Source organism: Pecten maximus, chromosome 11 (genome assembly GCF_902652985.1).
Source record: "Pecten maximus chromosome 11, xPecMax1.1, whole genome shotgun sequence".
NCBI lineage: Eukaryota > Metazoa > Mollusca > Bivalvia > Pectinida > Pectinidae > Pecten > Pecten maximus.
In genome coordinates this window covers 7,692,191-7,715,785 of record NC_047025.1, presented here as the reverse complement: position 1 = coordinate 7,715,785, position 23,595 = coordinate 7,692,191, and the positions used below count along the sequence as shown (strand labels likewise).

The 23,595-nt window shown below is 35.6% G+C and overlaps 1 protein-coding gene across 1 annotated transcript in view; it reads right to left on the bottom strand.

The window, feature by feature from the left end:
• LOC117337813 (low-density lipoprotein receptor-related protein 4-like) overlaps positions 1 to 23,009 on the bottom strand; it is a 170,870-nt gene extending 147,861 nt beyond the window's left edge. The window contains exon 1 of the mRNA XM_033898935.1: positions 22,970 to 23,009. Within this exon, the coding sequence (XP_033754826.1) occupies positions 22,970 to 23,009 (40 nt within the window). The remainder of the gene's footprint in view (positions 1 to 22,969) is intronic.
• Between the last annotated feature and the right edge of the window lie 586 nt (positions 23,010 to 23,595).

The window sequence follows — 23,595 nt, the reverse complement described above, 5'->3', positions numbered from 1 at the left end:
AGCAACCATAATTTTAAAAGAAAAGAAAGTGGCATGCACATCTACACATGGTCCTCTATATTTGTGTGAAGTTTCATTGAAATTGGCCATTTAGTTTAGGAGGAGTTGTCCGGACAAACTTAAAGTTATGGTTCTTATCGGAAAACCTGTTTATAGTGACCAGTTGCCATAGCAACCATAATTTTGAGAAAAATAAAGTGGCATGCACATCTACACATGATCATTAATATTTGTGTGAAGTTTCATCGGAATTGGCCCATCGGTTTAGGAGGAGTTGTCCGGACAAAATGCGTCTACAGACAGACGGACGTACAACCTGATTCCAGTATACCCCCCTAACTTCGTTGCGGGGGTATAATTATGACAGTGAAGAAAAGCTGATGTAAGCTATTTTAAAAAATAGACATAATTCTAAACTATCATACTTTGAAGAATAACAAATAAGTTGTCAGAACACGAAATTCATATATATAGCTTGCACAAGTCTGGTGGGATGAAATCCAGATTTTTAAAAAAAAAAATTAACTACGGGTAGTTCTTTGAAAGTAGGTCAAAGTTCATGGTCAAGGTCAGATAGTCCACAAATGTATAGAACCAGTGGTCTTGTCTCAAGGAATACACATTAAATATGAAAGCCCTATCTTGTATGGTCAACATTCTGTGGCCAAGGTTGACGGTTTTAAAAAGTAGGTCAAAGGTCAAGATCAAGGTCAGCAGGTTCACAAATGTGGTACCAATGGAAAGGTCTTATCACAAGGAATACATATGTCAAATACCTAAGATTTATTCTCAATAGTATTGACACAACACTGTTTTATAAAAACTTTAACCAAGTTCTATATATATAGGGATGACAATGATATGCCAGGGGTATAGCAACAGCTCCCCTGGAATTGTCCCGATGAACTAAAAATGAAAAGTGTTATCAAAAGAAACAACTGTAACAAGAGCTACTTCTATGCATTCCAAATATTTTTTTTATCAAAATATTATGGAAACATAATCTTAATGTTGTTGATATAATTGTTTGATTTTTATGTGAGGGGCATTCTCCCTTAAAGACAAGATATCTGCTTTCCTTGGAGAATAATCTCTGGTAAGGTACAACTACAACGTACAAACTCTTGAAATTGCTTCTTCATAAAATTTCTTTTCTGTCAGTAAGCTGGCAACAAATTGTTTATGTTCATTTCACTATGTTTACTGTCAATGGTTATCGGTTCTATGTAAGATATACTGCAGTTTGTGTAACTGAACACTCCTTGGTGATAGTTAAAGATCCTCGTCCCAGAATTTTTGAGTTAGGTCTCCCACTAACCCTACAGCAGTTTTATCACTGCCAACATCTCCACCATCATCACATTATTATAAATAGGAATGGCAGGGAAAAGTTCAATATCAAAACTAATGTGTCTGTTCTTAATGCTTTTCTCCATGGCAATACCACGACAGGTCATTTTTCATTTCAAAGAAAACATAAATAAAACCAATGTGATATTTAAATGCTTGGTATTTGTGAAGAGAATTTTGCTCTTTTATAAATGTTAAAACCATTATTTTGTCAAGCAATCTTTTGAAATGGCTATCTGTTCTCCCCGCATTGTGAATATAAACATCCCATAATAGTCACTGTTTTCTCCCATTGCGGTAATTTCTGGCAGAGACAATTACTCTCTACCACCATGCACAGAACTAGACCAACTTTGTAAAACTAGCTGTCTCAAAGTTACGAGGTTACATAGATCTGATCAAATAAAAAATAACATTTTTCAAATACCATTGGAACCCAGAAACAAATACCTCGGCTCTATCTGTACTCAAGGACCTCTAAAACAATTGTAAGTATCCTTAGATTTGCATTAAATGTCTGCACTTCAAGTCGTAATAATTTGTAATTCATCTGCTCTATTCTTTGCTATTGTTTTTTGGGAAGCAATTATGCTCCAAAAAGATGAAACAAGCATTCCACAGAAGTGTTGCTTGCACAGAAAGTTGGGTGATTACGAGAGCAATTGCACTGAAAACTGATTTTCTATTTAAAGTAACAGTGACCTTGACCTTTGACCTTTGGACCAGTAAAAAACACAATCACATGCAAGCACTTGTGTTAAGGAAAACTGCATGAAAGTAGAGTTTGATGGGCCCAAAGGAACTTGACTTATCACATGGAAACAAATTTTCTATTTTCAGTAAAAGTGACGGCCCTTGACCTTCAACCTCTGTACCTAAAAAGCAATCCCATGCAAGCTCTTTTGGTAAGGAAATCTCCATAAATTTGAGTTTAATAGGCCCAAGGGAACTTGAGTTATCGCAGGGAAACCTCTGTGTGGACGATGCTGACATGAGCATATAGTAATACCTATATGTCCCCTGCTTTTTGCATGTGACACAAGAAGTCAGGACTTGATAAATTTCATTTACATATATAGTTTACATTCATACCATTATATTTACATTTGCTCCACATTTCCCCATTGACACAATGCTAAGAGGCAGTTGCCACCATACGCCTATAACACCCAGTGCCTCAGGCTATAACACCCAGTGGGTCATGTGACATTATAAAAGGCAGGATTTTTTTTTTGTTGGTTCAGTTTTTTTCAAAGTTGACGGAAATGGTAAGACAATGTAAATATAAGTATTGAACAGTGGTTTTAATGTTGTTATAGTCGATATGGCAGCAAGATGTATGGTGGGCAAATGGCATGGGAACCTAACGGGTTCCCATGCCATTTACCCACCATACATCTTGCTGCCATATCGACAATAACAACATTAAAACCGCTGTTCATTGCTTAAATGACAAAAGTCTATAATGCATTTCTTCAAACCAATAATATGTTTTCAAGAAATGGCTAATCACGAATATGAAACTTTGAAATACAAAACATTCCTTCATATCATTCCCTCAAATCAATTTCCCCATGCAGCCAGCTTTGTTAGCGTGCTTCCATGTATCTCTAGTGAATCCTGGTGTTTCCTAGGGTAAGACATTTGCAAAAGTCATCAACACAGTAATGAAACAACATTCATCTTGTGCTGCCAAAATAATCAAAATATTTGTTTAGGTTAGGTGAAATATTTCAACCATTACAACAATCACCATACAATCACTATAGCTGTTGAATTAATTCCGCCACTATCATTATGGTGGTCCATTGGGGGCGAGAAATCTACTGGAAAACCACCCAAAAATTCACAACTTTTTTTCGTGTTTCTTACTGGAAAACACCATCTTCAACTCTGAAGCTGTACATTAACTGTATCCCACCGCCAGCACCAACAACAAACGTGAGAAATTTAAAGAGACAATGATAGATTACTACATATAGGTTCTGTCTTACAGACTGCAACATGTTTCTTATTTTTTTCCTTTCGTAACTCGTTGTGCAACAACTTTTTTTATAAATCAATATACATGTAGTTTCAGACATTCTGAAACGATTTTATGGCCCGATCCTGTGCTATATTAAGAGGTTTTAAGATAAAAAGAACATGTTTCTTGTGTTTGATGTTGAAAAAAGGGCAGGTAGGTAGGATTTTATGAGATCGGAAACTAATCATGACTTCAGCACTTTTAAATTGCCACTAAAAATTTTAAGGGTAGAAAAATTAGGGTCCGTGTGGTTTAGTTTGGTTTGGTCAATTGAAAGAAATTAACAATTTAGGAAAGTGCTGAAAGGAAGGAAGGACTTGAATCAAACATATTGCAAGGAAGTACTTAAGATTTTTTATCAAAATGTGTTTAAAATGGAGTATCAATATTGTATTGTATCATGCTAATTACAATGTGTAATCGTAAGTTGATGGTATTTGTAGCATGTACATTGTATGATGGAACAAGTAAGAGTGGGTGTCTTTGTCCTTTTGTTATATATATAAACTATTGTCCTCTAAGCTGTAAAAGTTTCAAAATTAAATTTAATTTAATTAAAAGTCTTATCAACACAATTAAAGTTCATATAATTTTAGAATCGGTCAATCGGGGAAAAATTAAGGTAATTTATACAGGTTGGTAGTTGGAATGATTATAGTGCTATTTATATAAGGGTGAGTTGGTTGGAAAAAAGGAAAGAATTTTTTCTTTTACTCCTAGAAGCAATCGATCAAGATTTGGGTTCGGTTGAAACTTAAAATAGATAAAAATTCTCCAAACAACATTTTCAATTGAGTTAAAAGCAATGGCAGAAGCGATGACAAGATAATTACCATCACATATAACAGGTTTTTTTCCCTTTTTTTTCTTTTTTTTTTAAAGAAAACATTCGTAATGTGCCATTTTAATAGAATATTTCAATCCTTTTAGTACATAAAACACAATCTGTTCTCACCATGTAAAGCGATGGGATGGAATAGCATGCCACATACATTGTATCTTTACAAGAACAAGAACTTCTTCCTACAACTAGATAAAAATCTTTCCACGATCGCGGAGAACGATTTGATATAGACTTGATCAAATAAATGTTTTAGAGAACACGGAGGCTCGGCACATGGTGTTTCACGAACTATCTGTTAAGGATCGTACATCTCGATTGAAATCAATATCTGTAATGTTGCAACATCCGGCATCAATATTCCAATGGCTGTTGTCTAAAATGTTTGATCAGTTTAAATGTCTGTGAAAAGATATTCCCGTAACAGCTGTTTTCGCTCTTGGCACGATTTGATTTTTTATGTATCATGAATCTTGTTTTCATATCACAAATTTTTGCAATTATTGATTTTTCTGAAATATCCTTGCTTTAACAAATGATGTATGGATATATGAGTTCATAACATGATGAATGACAACAAGTGTCTTTGTGTAAACATGTTGGTAATAAATGTCATGTATTTCCATGTATATGATATCGTTAATCCATATCAGAGTAAATACACTGTCTCAATATCCATTATGATATGTCATCCTGAACATGTACTGAAACTAAAAAGGAAAACGAAAACCAATTAGAAGTTACCCTGTTTACGGGAAATAAAATTTGGTTTATTTTTTTATTTAAAGTCCTATTAACAGCCAGGGTAATTTCAGGACGTGTCAGGTTTTGGAAGTGGACTAAAAGCCCGAGTAACCGGAGAAAAACCACAGTCCTACGGTCAGTACCTGGGAGAACTGCCCCATATGTGTTTCGAACTTTCAGCCCAGAGGTGGAGGGCCAGTGATAAAGTGTCGGGACACATTAACCACTCAGCCACCGCGGCCCATCGGTAGAAATAATTAATTGTCATAGAATGTTGTAACCCAGGTGTTATATACATATTCATATATATATACCGTATATATATATAACATAGTATGGTACGTTGTATACCTGTCCATGTATACATAAGTATGCATTGTGTATGTGCGCGTCAAGTCCCTGTGTACGTGACATGTTGTTTATATGATCCTGTCAAAGTACCTGTCCTGCGGAATATAAGGTATGTGTACAAAGTAGCCGGACCAGTCCGACGTAACATGGACGCATGAACGCAACTCAGCAATTAACACCTGCACTTGCTTTGCACGCTCGTTGCGTTCCCACACCTGTCTACGTAACTTCCCTTCTGGCTTTCTATCTCTCTCCCTATATTGCTATCATTCCATTGCTGGACGTCGGCGCAAGTGGCCCAGCAGCACAAAGCACTCATATCAGTCATCGAGAGATTACCGAGCTGAATTTGTCGCCATAGAAGCCTGGTAAGTTGACATAGTAGTAATGGTGAATGGTGTGTGGAACTCGCGTTCGAGACTGGGTAAGTGTTCGATTTAGAAGTCTTTGTGAGTAAATGTTTGTCTCGTCTTTGTAGGTTTCAGGACCTGATTAAAACATCAACCGGACAACCTCTTTTGTGTCTCTCTGGATCTGTATTCCACACCCCGGTGACAATGTAATAATGACTGAAAGATAAGGAACCGATTTGTCACCTGTGAAAGTTTCGTCCATGTATGTTTAATACCTCGTTAAAATTCAGGTTGATCCAAGGCTATAGCCATCTCAAAATGAATAGAGTTCTGGGCCCATCTATATTGTTTATGCCCCTATGAGCTGCAGTGGCTGCACAGTCTCTTTTGTACATCTAATTGATCAGGGTATTGACCTTCGTCATTGGTATACACAGTTCCATTCCTCATCCAGCGCCAACATCAGGTAAATAACTTGGAGAGTTCGCACTAAATCTGATCCTTTTAGTGTCTAATTCCTCACATAAATATTTGGCCTATTGCAAGGCAATATGATAGCATTCAATTAGGGTGTGGGCTTGTCTGGGGACAATAACATTTGATTCAAAGAAGAGGTGGGCTTTATCAGAGGGCAATAACATTCAACCAAAAGTAGAGGGCGGGCTTATTACAGGATAATAACATTCAATTAAAAGTAGAGGTGGGCCTATCACAGGATAATAACATTCAATTAAAAGTAGAGGTGGGCCTATCACAGGATAATAACATTCAATTAAAAGTACAGTGGAACTTCGTTAACTCGAACTCGGATAACTCGAATACCCCGCTTAACTCGAAGTACCTCGCCGGTCCCGGCCGAATTCTCTCTTTATCTTAGTAAAAAAAAACTCGGAAAATTCGAATTCAGATAACTCGAAAAAACTCGGATAATACGAAGTAAAAATTTGGTCCCAACAATAAAAATCCTACTTGAAATGTTTGAATAACTCGAAGTATAATTTTCGTCGATCGGTGGCAAACGCCGACATTTTTTAAGAGCTAATTCCGTTTGTAATACTGAACATATCGGCACTACTAACCTACATGCTATTATAAGTGTTTCATAAATTCATAAAAGAAATTGTCGGTTGAATCTTATAACAACAAGTCTTGGTGATAAAAAGTACTGCTTTACTTACATCAGGTAATTTCCCAAGGCGGTCGCCGATATCAGTACACACGATAGGCAACAACTCATCTACCCGTTCGCTCAAGCGGAACTTAATCTCTGACACACCGGTAGATCTACCCGGCTGATGTTTTTACAGGTGTAGAAATGACACAGTCACCGGCGCCTATTAAATCTTTAAACCGCTGAAACAATAGCGGAATTACTGCCGAGGTGTTACGAGTACAATTGTAACGGTCAGTGCTGTCTATTAAATCGGATAAAACGCCAACTCAGTTACAGTAACATTTTATACGCACATGCGCAACCCAACTTCCGGTGCTAATACACATGGAAATGGCGTGGTTATCAATAAAAAGTAAGTAGGCCGATCAAACAGTATTTTATATATGTCCAATAAAAGGTAATGGTTCTGTTACATTTTGTATGCAATCTGTGTTAAACTTAAACGGTTATTTGTTTTGACATTAATAAGTTGTTATTTTGTCGAATTCCGTTTTATCGTTTACCTTTTGCAAACATGACTTGCACATCAGATCGTTATTAAAGTGACTAAGTGAAAGAAACTTTATCGTGACTGTATATCGGCAAAACTACACCAAATTACAAGTGACATAACGAAACATTACATATATAAATGTATTTACATGTATTGACCAGTCTTCACACTAAACTGATGAGCGACAGAGCGAAGTTATAATGATTATATAATGTTGACAAATATTGACCAAACTTTTCACCAAAAATGATAACTCGCTTAATTCGAACACTCGGATAACTCGAAGTTTTTTCGTGGTCCCGTCGACTTCGAGTTAACGAAGTTCCACTGTAGAGGGTGGGCTTATTACAGGATAATAACATTCAATTTAAAGTAGAGGGTGGGCCTATCACAGGATAAAAACATTCAATTTAAAGTAGAGGGTGGGCTTATCACAGGATAATAACATTCAATTTAAAGTAGAGGGTGGGCTTATTACAGGATAATAACATTCAATTCAAAGTAGAGGGTGGGCTTATCACAGGATAAAAACATTCAATTTAAAGTAGAGGGCGGGCTTATTACATGATAATAACATTCAATTAAAAGTAGAGGGCGGGCTTATTACATGATAATAACATTCAATTTAATGTAGAGTGTGGGCCTATCACAGGATAATAACATTCAATTTAAAGTAGGACTGGGCTTATCACAGGATAATAGCATTCAATTTAAAGTAGAGGGTGGGCTTATTACAGGATAATAACATTCAATTAAAATTAGATGGTGGGCCTATCTCAGGACAATAGCATTTCATTCAAAGCAGGTGGGCTTATCACTGCATGATGAAATAGCATCATTGCTTGTATAGCATTATTGCTTGTATTTTTCACAGAACTACATAGCAATGACTCAGAGATTTTTTACTAAATGGGCCAACTACAGGATAAATACGGTATTGTAGATGAAATGTTTTCCAATTGGAAACAATTTAGGTAATTGCTGACACAATTATGAAATAATTCAGGGCCAATCATGCTGTTTGAAGTTAATATAAAAAAAATATTAGAGATATACATTTTTGAATGGTTTTGTCTGAAAGGCATTTGAAGAGTAAGATAAACGTAAATGATAATCACAGATATAAGTTAAAAGTCGTTTTTGTAAAATCATTTTGTTCATCAATTGGAATTTGAAACATCAAGGGAATCGTATTTGAACAAATTTACTGATATATATGTACCATCTAGGTTGTTAAAATTAAGATAAGCTTACTAAATAAGATCTAGTAGTTTGAAAAGCAGTATTGAAAACCAGACTGTAAATTTTTATAGAGGTTTTATAGCTGATAAGAGAAATGTGTGTGTGTATTTGACTTGCACAACTTCTGTGAAATTTACCTCACTGTATATATAAATAGTTACATTCGGCACGGGTTCTTTGATTGTATACTACGGCAGTGCGAGGGAGAAGCACAGATCGTATGATATTTAGAATGTGTATCAAGATAATTCAAGTGAAAAGGATGTTGGAACATTTTGTTGCAGATAAAAATGTCATTTTTGCCACATCACACGTGGATAGCAATACAACTCTCGTGGCTAAATACTTTTATCTAAACTAAATATCTCAACTGTCTACTCATAGAAGGTAAAACCTCAAACAGTTGTTACAATTCATTGGACCTTTTGTGATGGTTCGGGGACTCAAAGATATATATGTCAAGTTTAGGGAAGTTTGCCGAGTCTGATAGCAGAAATTAAATACATTGGCAACACATAAATATACATATGTGACAGCTGAGTCAATCGACAAGATACAAATTGACATACAATGTACGTTTGTAGCTGTAGTTTTGTTTTTCAGTGTTGATCGAGGCTTTTTACTGATTCGTCTCTTTCCAGCTTCGTCACTTAGTAAATAAAAAACATCATAGAAACGTCCAATCTTTAAAATTCTTTTAATGTTTTTCATTTTGTCACCTAAAACAATCCCCATCAAAGTAACAGCAATGTTTTCCACAATATACTATGACGTCATTTTTGGTAATGTTTTTTTCAGAGAAATATATCAAAGTAATGATGTTTTTTGTTTGTCTTTAACATTTCTGCAACAACCATTTATATCAGGTATGGTATCAAGGATATACCAACTGAAGAAAATATATAAAGCAGAAAAAGACAGAGTAGAGTTGGGAAAAGAAATTATAAGAAGGAAAGAAAACAAGAGGCCCAGAGGGCCTGTATCGCTCACCTGGTTGGATTTGACCAAACATCAAAATATCTCAATTTGTTAATAGCTTTATTTGTCTAACAATACTATATATAGTTATTGGGAGCTAGGGACGACCTCAACTGCTTCAAAGATAAAACCCAGAAATGCAGTGAAGTCTCCCTCTGGGAGTGGAAAGACCGCAAGGATTGTTTCTTCAACATAATTGTGTTTAAATTAACTAAGTCCCCTAGGGGTGGGGAAAGACCCAAGGGCCTATTTCTGCTACAGGATTGTGGTTATCTCATGGTGGCCAGCAATGCTGCATATAGTTATGGGTTGGGAATCTTAACAGTTTCAACACTACAAAAAAAGTGTTTATAGCAATATGGCCAAATTGCTCACTTTTGGCCCCACCCATCAGCCCCCTGGGGGTCAGCTTGACCATTTGTAGCTTTTTGAATCCCCAGCCCTTAGGGATGCATGCTACCAGTCAAATATGAGTGATATTCATTGTTTAGTTTCTGAGAAGAAGTCGTTTATATCAATTAAGCCAAAATGAACCCTTTTCTTCCCACCTCTCAGGCCCCTGGGGGTCAGCCCCACCATTTGTCCAATTTTGAATTTCTACCCCATAGGAGTGCTACCATTCAAATAATAGCCCCGTCCCTCTGGGGCACCCAGAGGGTCAATCCCACCATTGAGCTATATCCATTGCTCAGTTTCAGAGAAGTCATTTATATCAATTTAGCCAAAGTGACCCCTTTTGGCCCCCGCCCCTCAGGCCCACGTAGGGTCAGCCCCACCTTTTGTACAATTTTGAGTCTGCAACCCATAGGAAGCTTCTGACCAAATTTGGTCAAATTCCAATCTGCGGTTATGAAGAAGTCAATTGTTGACAGACGGACGACGGATGGACGACAGACAGACGACACGGTATGGCATAAGCTCACCTTGGTCCTTCGGACCAGGTGAGCTAAAAAGGAAACAAAAGAAAAACACAGAAAAGAAAGAAAAATACTGGAAAGAAAGGACAAGATTTTAGATCCTAAGTATGTTAATTGTGATGGAGGGGCAACATATCTAGCTTGGTCTCTTTAATCAGAGACTTATATACTAAATTAGTATATAGATCTCTGCTTTAATGCCTCCAAAACAGAAGGTATAGAAGGAAATCCCCTATTCTTCAAGGGTCCACATTTGATCACTTTTAGCTGCCTTCTACAACTAATATGCAAAGGGATACAGCAGACTTATTCTTGGGCTCTCGATCTAACTGTGTGCATGCATCTGTTATTCACCCAGCAGAAGACATAAAAGAATGGAGAAACCACCCTGGACTCCTGCTGGGAGGGTCAGCCGTCACAATTAATGGCCGTCTATAACATGTAGATAGTAACAGCAGACATATCCTTTTCGGTAAGATTTTCCGAGAGCTGTATGATTTGTTAGGTAAGAAGCATTGAAATTCAAACTGGCAGCTATCTTCTCTGTAAAATTTGTCATTGTCATATAAAAGGTAGGATCTTCTTCAAAATCATTCTTTAATGCTTGGGTTAGTTTGGTTTATTTTGTTTATCGCCCTATCAACTAGGTAGGGTCATTTAAGGATGTGCCAGGTTTTGGAGGTGGAGGACAAGGCCGGAGTACCCGTAGAAAAACCGCCGGCGGCCAGTAGCTATAGGGTCAGTACCTGGCAACTGCTCAACGCGGGTTTCATGAAAACTCGAAACCACAGAGGTGGATAGCTGTTGGGACACCTTAACCACTTGGCCACTGTGGTCAGAGGAATTGAATGATTAAGATAGCCAGTCCCTATAGTGACTTTGTAAGCATATGTATACATGTATATTTCTCAATAAACATAAGGTCATTCAGGGTAATAAGCTGTTCAGTAAAAATTTGCTTACAAATGCTAGCATTAATTTCTTTGCTTTGCAACTAAATGTCAACACCCTAGTTTAACTAAAAGGTTAAGTTTCCCCCCGGGCTTATATTACAAGATAAATACAATAAAATATCTAACCATCATCCTGCCTTGTACGCTGCAAAGACACTTAAATGGGTACACAAAACCTAGCTATGGCTACAATTTAAAGTGTTCTGTGATGGAATATGGTCACCCAGTCTCAACCACTGATGGGCCAAATGTTAGATATGGACGTCTCGTCCTGGACACTCAGAACTTAATTGGGCTAGCGAACAGCAATGGCTTGAGTGAGGAGGACGATGGACTTCTATTCTAAATACTGTAGTGCTCGCAAATTGCTGTGGAACCTTAATGACGTCAGCTTGTGGAGGGCAATTTATGTCATACAACATTATCGTCAGAGTCTGTTAAGTCCTCGGAAAACAATAACACAGATGTAATTTTGTGACAATAACCATCTGATCTATGCGTCTGCCAGTCGGTAGAAAATCAACGGCATGACCTGTATGTGCGTTATTACCGAGTCGCATTTCCTCCGTTTGTCTGGACACAAGTGTTTCACGAACATCATCGGACACAGGTTTATGACTTGCTCTTCTCAATAGGCTTTGGGATCAATCCTAAATACTCCGATCTAAGGAAACAGTATATATTGATATTTAATCCTCTGATTCAGCCTTAGAGTATTATTATAGGGATCGAAAGATAGAGACAAATTAGGTGTCGGTTGTAATCCAGATCATTGGGCAGTGCTGAGTGGCTTCATGTAAGCCAATGACATATATTGCCCAAATGAACAACTAAATTGATAGAACGGCCCTGTTACTATAATGGACTTCCATTTATCAGGTTGTTTTCAGCAAGTGGAAAATGGACCTTAGGGTCCAAATTAACAAAAATAGCTTCAAAAAACTATGATACTCCGTCAATTTTGAGATATTCAATAAAAGCAGTGTGAAGCAGGCAGCATTTTGTAACTGCTTTACTGTTTAAATGCCTGATCTATTATAGAATTAACACAATTCTGCATCAGTTATGTGAAATTCCCATTAAAAGATGAGAGCTCCAAACCTTTTAATGCTATTTAAAGCACATAAAACAATTTCATTATAACAATTATTCTTTAATACCAGCTGTAATATGTAGTCACTTTAAACTGAATTTCTTAAGAAGCTCTTTACAGATTTTAACAAATCTGACCCCTAGCTGTGTCTTTGAATTAAGGTCAAGGTCATTTATTTGAACAAATCATATTGATAGACCTGCATCTTAAGTAATGCAGTGAACAATGAACAGTTTAAATATTATAACCTTAAGCTTATGACCCTTACAGGTTATAGAGAAAGAGGTCATGTACACTGCATTTAGACCTTTGACCCTGTGACCTTGAATGAATGTCAAGGTCATATGCTGGTTCTTGCAAATTTGGGGAGGGGGAGGCATGGCACCAAGTTGCTCAGAAGTTTCAATATTTCTTAATCTTCTTTGATCTTTAGCAAGTGTCAATGTCATTTATTTGAAAGAAAAAAAGATTACTGCAGGTCTTAATAATGGTTTGTGAGAAAAACCTGAAGACGTCATTGGTCTCTTGTTCAACATCAGGAGAGCCGAGGGAGCATGATTTGAGTGTGTTTAGGTCAACACTGCCTGACATATAGAGGTTTGACATCACACCGTAGACAATTTATATATCTCATGATGAAGGATAGGTATATTTCAGACACATTAAGAGAACATGTGGTTGTCAATCAAACAGATAACAATATCAACCGGACATCAAAACATAATAATTTCTGCACTGGGAATCACCATAAAGAATCGTTAGAGGAATAAACACTGTAATATAATTCTTTATTATATATAAAGATCTCACATTCTCTCAAGATATTGTCACATTTTTTGTCTTTTATTCCTTTTAGCACAAGTAATTGTATGCATGCAAACCATACACAGTTTAATGACCTTCATTATGACCAAGGTCACAACCACTGAGGGAAAATAACAAGTCTATCTCAGAATTTGGTGACCTTCAACACCAGTGTCATATGTTGTTGTCACTATGGTAAATATGAATTTGATTGAAGATAGAGAAATAATCATTCTATATTTCTCAATAATTCAAACATTTCAAATTATAATTCAGAATCTCATATCAATGAACAAGAAATTTGTGTCATATTTGCAACTTAAAACAGGAAAGTGCATTTCTGACCAATACATTGTTATGGCAAATTTTTTATACTACCTTTTTAGAATGCTCATCCTGATGGACTTAAACTGACTTAATTACCCCCCCCCCCCACCCCCGGTATGAAATTGTGAAAAATATAGGTGTTTTATATATATAGTCATTATAAGTGTATAATACAGACTGTTAAGGGGATAGGACAAGGTCAGGAAATAATGAACCGATTGCCATGAAAATTCACATGAGTGATCTTTCCTGTGCCATCATTTGCCTTGTTGCAAAAAAATTACTATGATATATAAGTAAATGCTTATTTTCTCGATATTTGTAGAGTTTTTGGGAAAACATGCTATTTTTTTAAAAAAAAAAGCAATTATTTCGAAATAAGGATGAAAAATGCAACAATTTTCTGTAAGTGTTTAGGGTTAAAAGAGATTCCTTCTTAAGTTAAGAAACTACATGTAAGAATTTCATTTTTGAGGGCATTTTTATTTCACCACAAAATATGAAAATTTGCACATTTTTTTCATAAAAACTATTCCGTCATAAATGAAAGCAAATAACCTAGCTTTCTTGCAATGACAGATTATGATAAATATTAGATTATTGAAGAATAAAAACATTACCTTACCAGGGATCATTTTAGAGGGGGCCATGGGGCCGCCCATTGGCCCACAATTTTCCAGAATGACCCACATGATTCAGAAAAATCCTTTAAATTTCTATAAATGGCCCATAAATTATATTACCGATAGTTCTTTTTCTTGAAAATGACCCATCCATTTGGTAACCTAAAACAATCCCTGCCTTACCAAGAATATAGAAAAAATACAACACATTATTGTCATTATTGTTACATATGAAGAGTTATCTCCCCTTTATATTTCATCAAATTGTTCAGTTGTATTTTTGGTGTTATAGATCAACATGTCTCCTTACTATATTATGTATCAGTGCTCACAAGGGAGATAACTCTTACGAACTGTGTTCAAACATAGGTCTGATGTTCAATTGGAACTCTTTCTCTCGGGAGGTAGCATTTTGCAAGTGTATCGTATCTCATTAAAGCAAACCCAAAGGCATCTCATTACCGAAAATAATGTTGTGATACACATTACAGCTGTTAAAATACCATGCATTTTGACCTTTGACCTCTCTTATTTCAATATAATGTACAAAAATGTTACGTTCTCAAGCAATTTCATTGCTTTTTGATACCTGTGAAAATCCTACCCAATCAGCCTATCTAAAGGACATTCACATAGAGAATCTTTGTGTGGTATCTAGAAAGGGTATATACTTCCAAATCCAAGGGCAATTCTATTACCTTGCCAATGTTGTTTACAGTCAATATAATTACTGTATGATAACCAATTATTTTCAAACTGATTTTGCTTTTCTGCATGTTCTAATCAAACATATGGCACGAGCATGTCGAGTGCTGACAGAAAAACAACAACACAAAGTTTCCAGAGATGCAGGTTGATGATATAAGATCGTGGGAAAGTCTTAATGCTCCTTAGTTATACCTGGTACGTGGATCAGCTAGCTAGTGGTTCATTTTCTGAACATGACATACACCTAGATTTCACTTAGACTTACATGGCAGGTGCCGTCAACGAAGTTGAGGTTTTATTGCAAAGGTCTACATGCAAATTTATATTAATTCTGTTCATATTTTTCCCTTGTTTTATCGATTTTGAATTAGTTACGATTTTTTTTTAAACATTTGTCTTATTCTGATTCTCATTATTACCCTCGCATGTATTTAAGTGCAATATTTTCTTTCCCAGGTATTTTGATAGTAACATGTACAAGAATTCTCTGATATCATCAAGCCAAGTATTTCTGACAGATAGCTAGCTGTACTTCGCCCATTCCAAATATCATCACAAAAAATTACCATAACCCCTACACTTTGTACAAGCATAACATGGTACAAGATCAATCGAAATTTATACAAGATAGTGATCTGTAAAAAACATCTTCCTCTGAACAACCCATAACAAAATGAATTAATTCTTTTGACAGTTTCTTGATCAATTGCCTCATTTTCCATACAAGTTGTAAAAGTTCCCAGCGGCTTTAATCAAATCCCTTATCCAAAGATCCAACCTTCGCCCCAAAAACACATCATCATGTGTCCAGACAAACAAAATTAATGTTTAAAAACGGTCAAATAGATGAACAGCGAACACCAATGAGGTACCATTAGTCACCAGATCTATAACAAACACACGTCGATTACACAATTATAAAAGCCGTACAGCTTTGGCCACGATGGTCCCAGTATCGTAGTAGAGCATTGGGAACGTGAATCACAAAGCTAACATGCTATAATATTTCACGTCGGTCTCGTCAAAACATAGTTGGAACATTTCCAATATTGTCTTGTATGACATCATTTATCAGAACATTTTGTGGTTTTTCTTAAGAATTAAATCCTGTTTTACTCGAATATTTCGAAGACTTTGAGGTCACATGCTAGCTGAATCAGTCGCTTAAATATTTTTGGGAGTGGGATGACTACTTTGACTGTTTCCAGCACAACGTAACCAAGTGAGGTGTCTTTCTGAGTGTCTTCAGCAGTATGTTTCATTGAGGTAGCACTATAAAGTCGGTACCAGTGGCGTGTTTTCACAGGGAGACAAATGCGAATATACACCTCAGTCTCCCAAAACACACACAATTAATCACCAAATCACATTCATCTTACACACAGGGGGGGGGGCATCCTTAAATGACCTTAGCTGTTGATAGGAGCTAAATACAAAACTATCTAGATACACATGTAAAGATTTGCAAAAAAAAATTAAATATTTAGATTTTTTATCTTCATCATGGAATTTTATTTATTTCTCTATTCTTTTTTTATTAGATTTAGATTTTTTATCTTCATCATGGAATTTTATTTATTTCTCTTTTCTTTTTTTCAAATGAAATTATCTGCATACACGCTTTCCATTTCAGTAAAAAAAAATAATGTTAGTCGATATCATATTATAAGACATTTACATGAAACTTTAATATGTTTGAGACATTTCATATCAGATTATTCCCAGACACATAATCGTTAACGGATGAGAAAACACTGCCAGTCAAAAGTAGAGAAATTCATAGGGCATCTGTCAAGGAAAAGACTTTACATCCAATATCTTTTCTTCATATTAAATATTTCAAATATACATTTCTGATATATGTCATACATCAAGCATAAAAAAACTGTCTTTGACTTGCTCATGATTAAAAACAGGAACTGATCATACAGTCTGTCAATCAATTTTGGACGGTAGCTCCAGTTTATTTTGTAAAATATGGCGATCTTTGAAGCAAAATTTTGATCTTAATCAAAATTAGACATTTATTGAAAATTAAATTCATTTTTTTCACTTACCTAAGGTGTTTTTTCTTTAAAACTGAGTTTACAGTCCATGAGGTTAGAATAAGATATTTAAGCAACAAAATGGGTTGAAGTATCAAATTATCAATATCATGAACAAAAATCTCAAGCATTCCAGTTTTGACTTCCTGACAGGCATAATTCTTGTGTGATTTTTTGTGATTTCATTTAAATTTTGTGCTAATCAAAGCTCGCACGTTTTAATCATGAATCACAATATGTAAAAATTCTGAATGCAATTGTGGTTCCAGACATCTTTTCGCAATACATTCCGCAAATTACCTGATATTTCGACAGATTAAGCTGTTGGCCCATCTGCTTTAAAAATCTTTAGAGCTATACAAAATAACATATGGTTATCTTAAATGTTTAACTAAGTGTGTTACTTATTCATAAGTTAAAAAGATAAATGAGGAATAAAAATGTCTATCAAAACAATGAAGATTTGGAAATCAGCAAAAAAAAAAATATTACAAAAGCAGACATTTGATTTTCATGGAACATCTGTTCAATAGTTAAATATCTATATAGGTCGATGCATGCTTTTCTCACATGAATGTGTGACCAGTGGTTATAACTCCAACCAAATAATCTACTAGTACCGCGCCAGATCATTACTTATTGATAACACAAGCCTTGAAAAAATGACTCACGTAGTGTATGGATTCATCATTAATGCGTTTGTTAATAAAACCAAACGGCCACCTCCAAACAGGTTAATACTGGTCATTCAATTCTATTATAGGAAAAATGTAATATTTGAATTTCCTATATGGGTCGAAATACTGAATTCTGTTTATTAAGAACTATGAGATAAAGAAAATTTCCTATACGGGCTGAAATACTGAATTCTGTTTATTAAGAACTATATGAGATAAAGAAAATTCTGTGTCTTTGCGATAATTGTTTATTTGCGAATTTCCTTTAGATAATAACCTTTCGTTAAATCACTGTCGCAAACCGACAAAAAAATTCCTAATTATTTTAGTTTTTCTTGTTTAGCTATTTCAGGGGTTTGATATGAAGCAGATCGAAAGATTGTCAACATGACCACTGGAATTGCTTTTTCAATTAATATTTCCTTCTTAATCATTATACTTGGGTTCATGACAATCAATGAAACATTTTAATGAATGAAATGGTGTTTCCTTTCAGAAAATTAGCCGGGGATACAACGAGAATGATTCCATTAGTGACGTCCTGTTAATTATAGATAAAATACATCCCAGAAATCATTATTTGACGAACAATCTGTTTGAAAGACGAAATACCTCCAAGAATTTCTCTATTTCCTATTGATATTTATTAATTCTAATCAGCTGAATTAAAACTTGTCTCGATCAAATTACTGGAAGTGCTTGTTTCTAATTTAGCATTTTTCTCATGAAAATGACAGTACTGAGTCACCTTCTTAACACAAACAAGAATTACAATATTATGAACAAAAGTAACCATATTAACAATCCCCCCCCCCCCCCCCCCCCCCCCCATACGAATTTTGAGAGGAAAAATGTCTTTTCTTATCACAAACAGAAATTAATCATAAAGTTATATTCAAGAAAATTGCTTTAAATTGTAGCTGTAATTGCTGTTTTCAGCCATTGTTATCAAATACAATAGCCATAAACAGGGAGGCTAGGAACCATATTGTAACAATGAGGATGTTAATTGATTCACACAATACATAGACAATGGATATCACAGCACTGTTAGGGAACAAAGAGATTTGATGATTGAAGAGGAAATTATGAGGGTGGGACAATTTGGCATGAGGGAGGTGGGGTGTCTAATGCTTTACAACAATGTAAAAGCATAGTGTGTTTTTAAAGCTTATAGTTCTAATGTAGATACATTATTTAAACACTCACAAGCGCATGTGATAGTTTTCTCCTTCAGCAAACTTATTATCTTTTCCTAGTAGCAACATGTAGTACTGTACTTGGTAAATTTTGTATACACGTAATCAATTTCCTTTCAATTTACATAAATGGATGAGTTTATGGATGAGTTTTCAAGGGACATGTATGAAATCAATTTGAACATTTCTGATTGTTGCAGGGTCGGGGTAGTTTAATTATCAATGTACAAAATGTATATATTGATAGGGGAGATTTTTTTTTAGAATATGACAACTTTTATTAATCCTTCTACATACAAATACAATGTTAATATTTCCGTAATTATCAACTTTCATTTTTAATTGAGTGAATAATTAAGATATTAAATGGTTTTTTTTATAAGTTTTAAGACATGTCATCAACCTTGATTTGAGATGAAAAAAAAATGTAGGCAAATTAGAAAATAGGGCTTTCATGTTTAAATTGAATGCTTTCCAATTTTCCTACAAAGTAGGCTCGCCAGTCACGAACCAATGCTCAAAACTCAAAATAGTCTGTGATAGTAAACCTTAATTACTTTATTTAATTAGACTTAAAAAAAAAAAGGATAATTGAAGTAGCTTCTGCACAGTACTCACCATTAGATGTCTGTCCCAAACAGGATAGAACACAAACTAGCAGCCACCACCCCCGGGCTTGTAGGGCAGGGTACGACCCGACGGTCATATCTTTCTGCTGACGGGGTCACATACTCTCCACATAAACCATTTGAAATTCCTCACCGAATATCACAAATGGATTCCGTGGACGACAAATCGTCGTATTTATACTGTAAATAATCCAATGCGCTTCTCGGCAGCTTTAAACTGAATTCCACCCGGAGAGACCTTTAGCACAACTTAACCTCCTCTCTAGATAAACCTTCCTCTCTTCCCGGGTGTAATACTAAGGTCCAGCAGCTGAATCAATCATCGGCGGGGGATGAAGAGAGAGATGAGCGTGTGGCACAAAGCCCATCAACTAATGACAACACTCGCTGTACGCCACCGCGTGTGAGCGGTATGGATTGATTGGCGAATGTGCGGGCATTACCTGTACGACAAACAAACAAACAAACAAAAGCACGTGTGGCGTGTTGCCTCATTCACAAATTCACAGCCTCTTCCACACTCATCAATTCACGGAAGTACACCGTCATATGCTGTAAGCAGCACGCGCGTACCGTACGTTGCTAAGCGTGCGCGTGCGGGGTGCTATCATCTGTCGCGAGCGTACCGCGGCCTATTGTACTCCAATTCTCGCTCAGCGGATTAATGATTTTTCTTGCCAATCCCCATTTTCTACAGTATCAAATGAATAATCATGCATGATACACATACCCAGTTTTATCAGACTCTGATGAGCCTACCCCGTTGTAAAAACAGTCTAGTCTCGCCACCTGCGAGGGCTGTTCACGCAAAAATCGACGGGTCTTTGTACGGTAGCACAAATTTGAAATGTCTGGAGAACACCCAATTTTTTAGTTATCGCCCCCGGTGTTAAACTTCTATCTTAAAAACAATTTGTGGGCTTCAAATTCTGTCAGATAGAGACAAGCTTCACATACATAGTATTTTCGTACTTTGTAAAAGAAAAGAGGGGTTACATTGTATTAAAATACCGCAATGCGTTTTTCAAAGAAGCGCACAAATTGTTAGAATTTCACGAAATGATTCTCGTATAATACAATGTATTTCACATACAGACAACACAGGCGTCTGCTTCTGGTTAGTATTTATAGAAAAATATATTAGTATCTACTCCTAATATATGTTAATAAGGGTTAATATTTATTTTTTAGAAATACAAAAGCAAACGCCTGTGCATATACCATAGTGCCAATTATCTATGTTCCTATAAAATATCACCAAATTTATTTTGTTCGTTACGCACTTACGATATTTCCGGAAGAAATGCCAAATAGTTACAAGATAATTAAGTGTATATTTAGACAGGCCGTATTATACAAAACAGTTTCCGGTAGGATCTTACAAGAAAACTAAAAATCACAAGATTCTGTACATCTTTATATGACAATTTAATGACGTTCTAAGACATTTATGAAGCAAACTGGCACATTCTTAAGCCATAGCCATTTATGCATTGCCATTGAAAAGAACTGTGCAATATTATCAAGTAGGAAAAGGTCCAGCGAACGTTAGCCAGAAAGACCGATCTCAGACACGAGTTATGATGTGAGAAGTGACACTTCGTGTGTACCCAACAGGACACACACTGTAACTTTAATGTGTGTCTTTGGCTATAAAGTTACGGATGCTGACAACACTGTTAAATGGCGTTTTTGATAAAGTTCAGAAAAAGTAAATTATAAATAAATAATTAAAATGTCGGTACGCCCTGATGCCCTGAAACATGTCAAATTCGTAACAAATTTATTATGCCTGCGTGTCAGGGTTGTTTTCAGCGAGAAAATATTTTTAAAAGTCTCTTGGCGCTTGAAGGATTATCGCACAAGAAGACAGCATATCAAAGTCAAAATTTTCTTCATTGTGACGACAATCATTACGTTGGACAGTTCTCGTGTAGAATCTGAAGTCTTTTGTCTCGATACTCATTCAAACGGGCGGCAATGAACATTTTATCGTTTTCTTAGGAAAAAAAACCCAGCATAGATTCAGCCCAAAGTATGATGTTGCTATTTGTTATTTTCATTCGGAGTATTAAAATAATTCCGGACGAATTTATTGTTTGTTGTTTCCAATGGGATGACTGTAAAATGCTGTATTTTGTATGAAAATAGGCCTGCATGTTAACACAGGTTCTTGGTTTTGAACCATCTATCAGGAATATCGTAAGGCAGCAAAAGTTATCGCCCTTCCTGCAAACCGGTGCTTTCCAATTCGAGTTACTTCCCTTGTTTTTGTTTTAGGGTCGATTGATGCCTACAGCGCCGAAAAGAGTAATTATGATTGATTTAAAACAAGAATGGACTGTTTCATGTTTTGATAAAGTACCTAATGTTGAATAATTTGTGCTATTACCATCTTTGATCTTCTGATTGTATTTTTTTTTATTTGAAGTATAAAAATAATGAATTACGTCCGGAAAAATATCTATCTTGCCCTGCCTCTACCAACCCGTCTCGTTGACTGTGATTCCATTTGTGCGTAGATAGATATGTTTCGGTACTTCGAGGAAATAATGTACGTGTACGTGTTGTTGAATAACAGGCCGAAATATTACATGCAAGCGATTTGGGATAACAACAGCGAACAGTGACGGGTCTTTCAAAAAATCTTAATGAATTGATATTCTATTATACAACGATATTAAGCTTACTAAGCAAAGTCCGTATGTCATATACACAATGTGTCTGTACAAAAAGGTGAAATATTAAAATATATATGTATATATAGATCCAGTCGTTGAAATGTAAACAAGTACATCAATTAGTTGTGATTCTAAACAACCTTTACATATATTTTAATTAGTAACGTTTTATGCTGCATACACACATGTAATATACATCGCATGTACCTATTTTCCCTTCATGAATATCGACTCGTCTACCAATCAAAGGTCAACACGACCGGTCACTCTAGTGGGATTATAACTTTAGGTCTTATAAACGATCATTATTATGACACTGTTGTCATTTTTTTTTTTTTTTTTTCATTTGTCTTTGTTGCAATTTTATGTAGATTTATGAGCAGTGTATAGGCTGTCGGCGCTGTAGTATCTTTAAAAATGTAATATTGCACAAGTTATGAAGTTTTACATAGAGCATCATATCTCCAGTTCTCATAATTATTGCGTAGTTTAATTACACTGGATTAAAATATATAATTTAAGCTTTTAACCAGCGTGTTAAGAATGTCAAAAAATTTCACAAAGGTTCAAAACGGTTTGCATTTCAAGACAAAAAATCGACGAAATTCAATATCACCAGTGAATGAAATCATGGAAATCTGAATAAAAGCCACCCGATATTTCGTTTACACATTAAAGAGGGGGGTTCTAGGATTAAAAATTGCTCTAAGGATCATTGAATCTCCATAACATAATCAAGATAAAACCTAAGTTATAAATACCTTGGGAACCGGATCCATACACTTGTATATCTCTGACCATTCCGTAGACTTTCCATCATTGTGCCAAACTTAACCAACATCAAGTTGGCTGTATGATTTCGTTCTTTAAAAAGATAAATATACGTTATCATGCATTTGACTTTAATGGCGGCGCATCGTTTAATATCCGGGTAGAAAATTAAATCTGATTATTGCTTAATAAAATTATGTCAATGATGTTTAAAATACTCAAGATAAATACGTCGGTAGTTTAGACCAAAGGCTGAAATTATTCACTATAAACAATGTGTACAAACAGGATACTACATATATGTTTACGTTGCTTCTGACGAGAGTTTTAGGGCGAATCTAGGTCATTATAGCAAAGCTTTTTTCGTCCATAATGCAGAGGGGATTTCGATATTGTTTACGTTTCCGGTTCGCTTGTTACTGGTAGGTCAAGTGACACTACACTCCTACCATTCACAAGTTTTTTTAACACGCAAACAGTGTACCATTGGAAACAGAAATGCTTTCTGCTCGACTAGGCGTATCCATATTGCTTTATATTGATAACTTTCGGTATTCTTTGATGATATTATTGTAAAGGAATAATAACAATTCTCCAAACTACCGATGAAGTCATC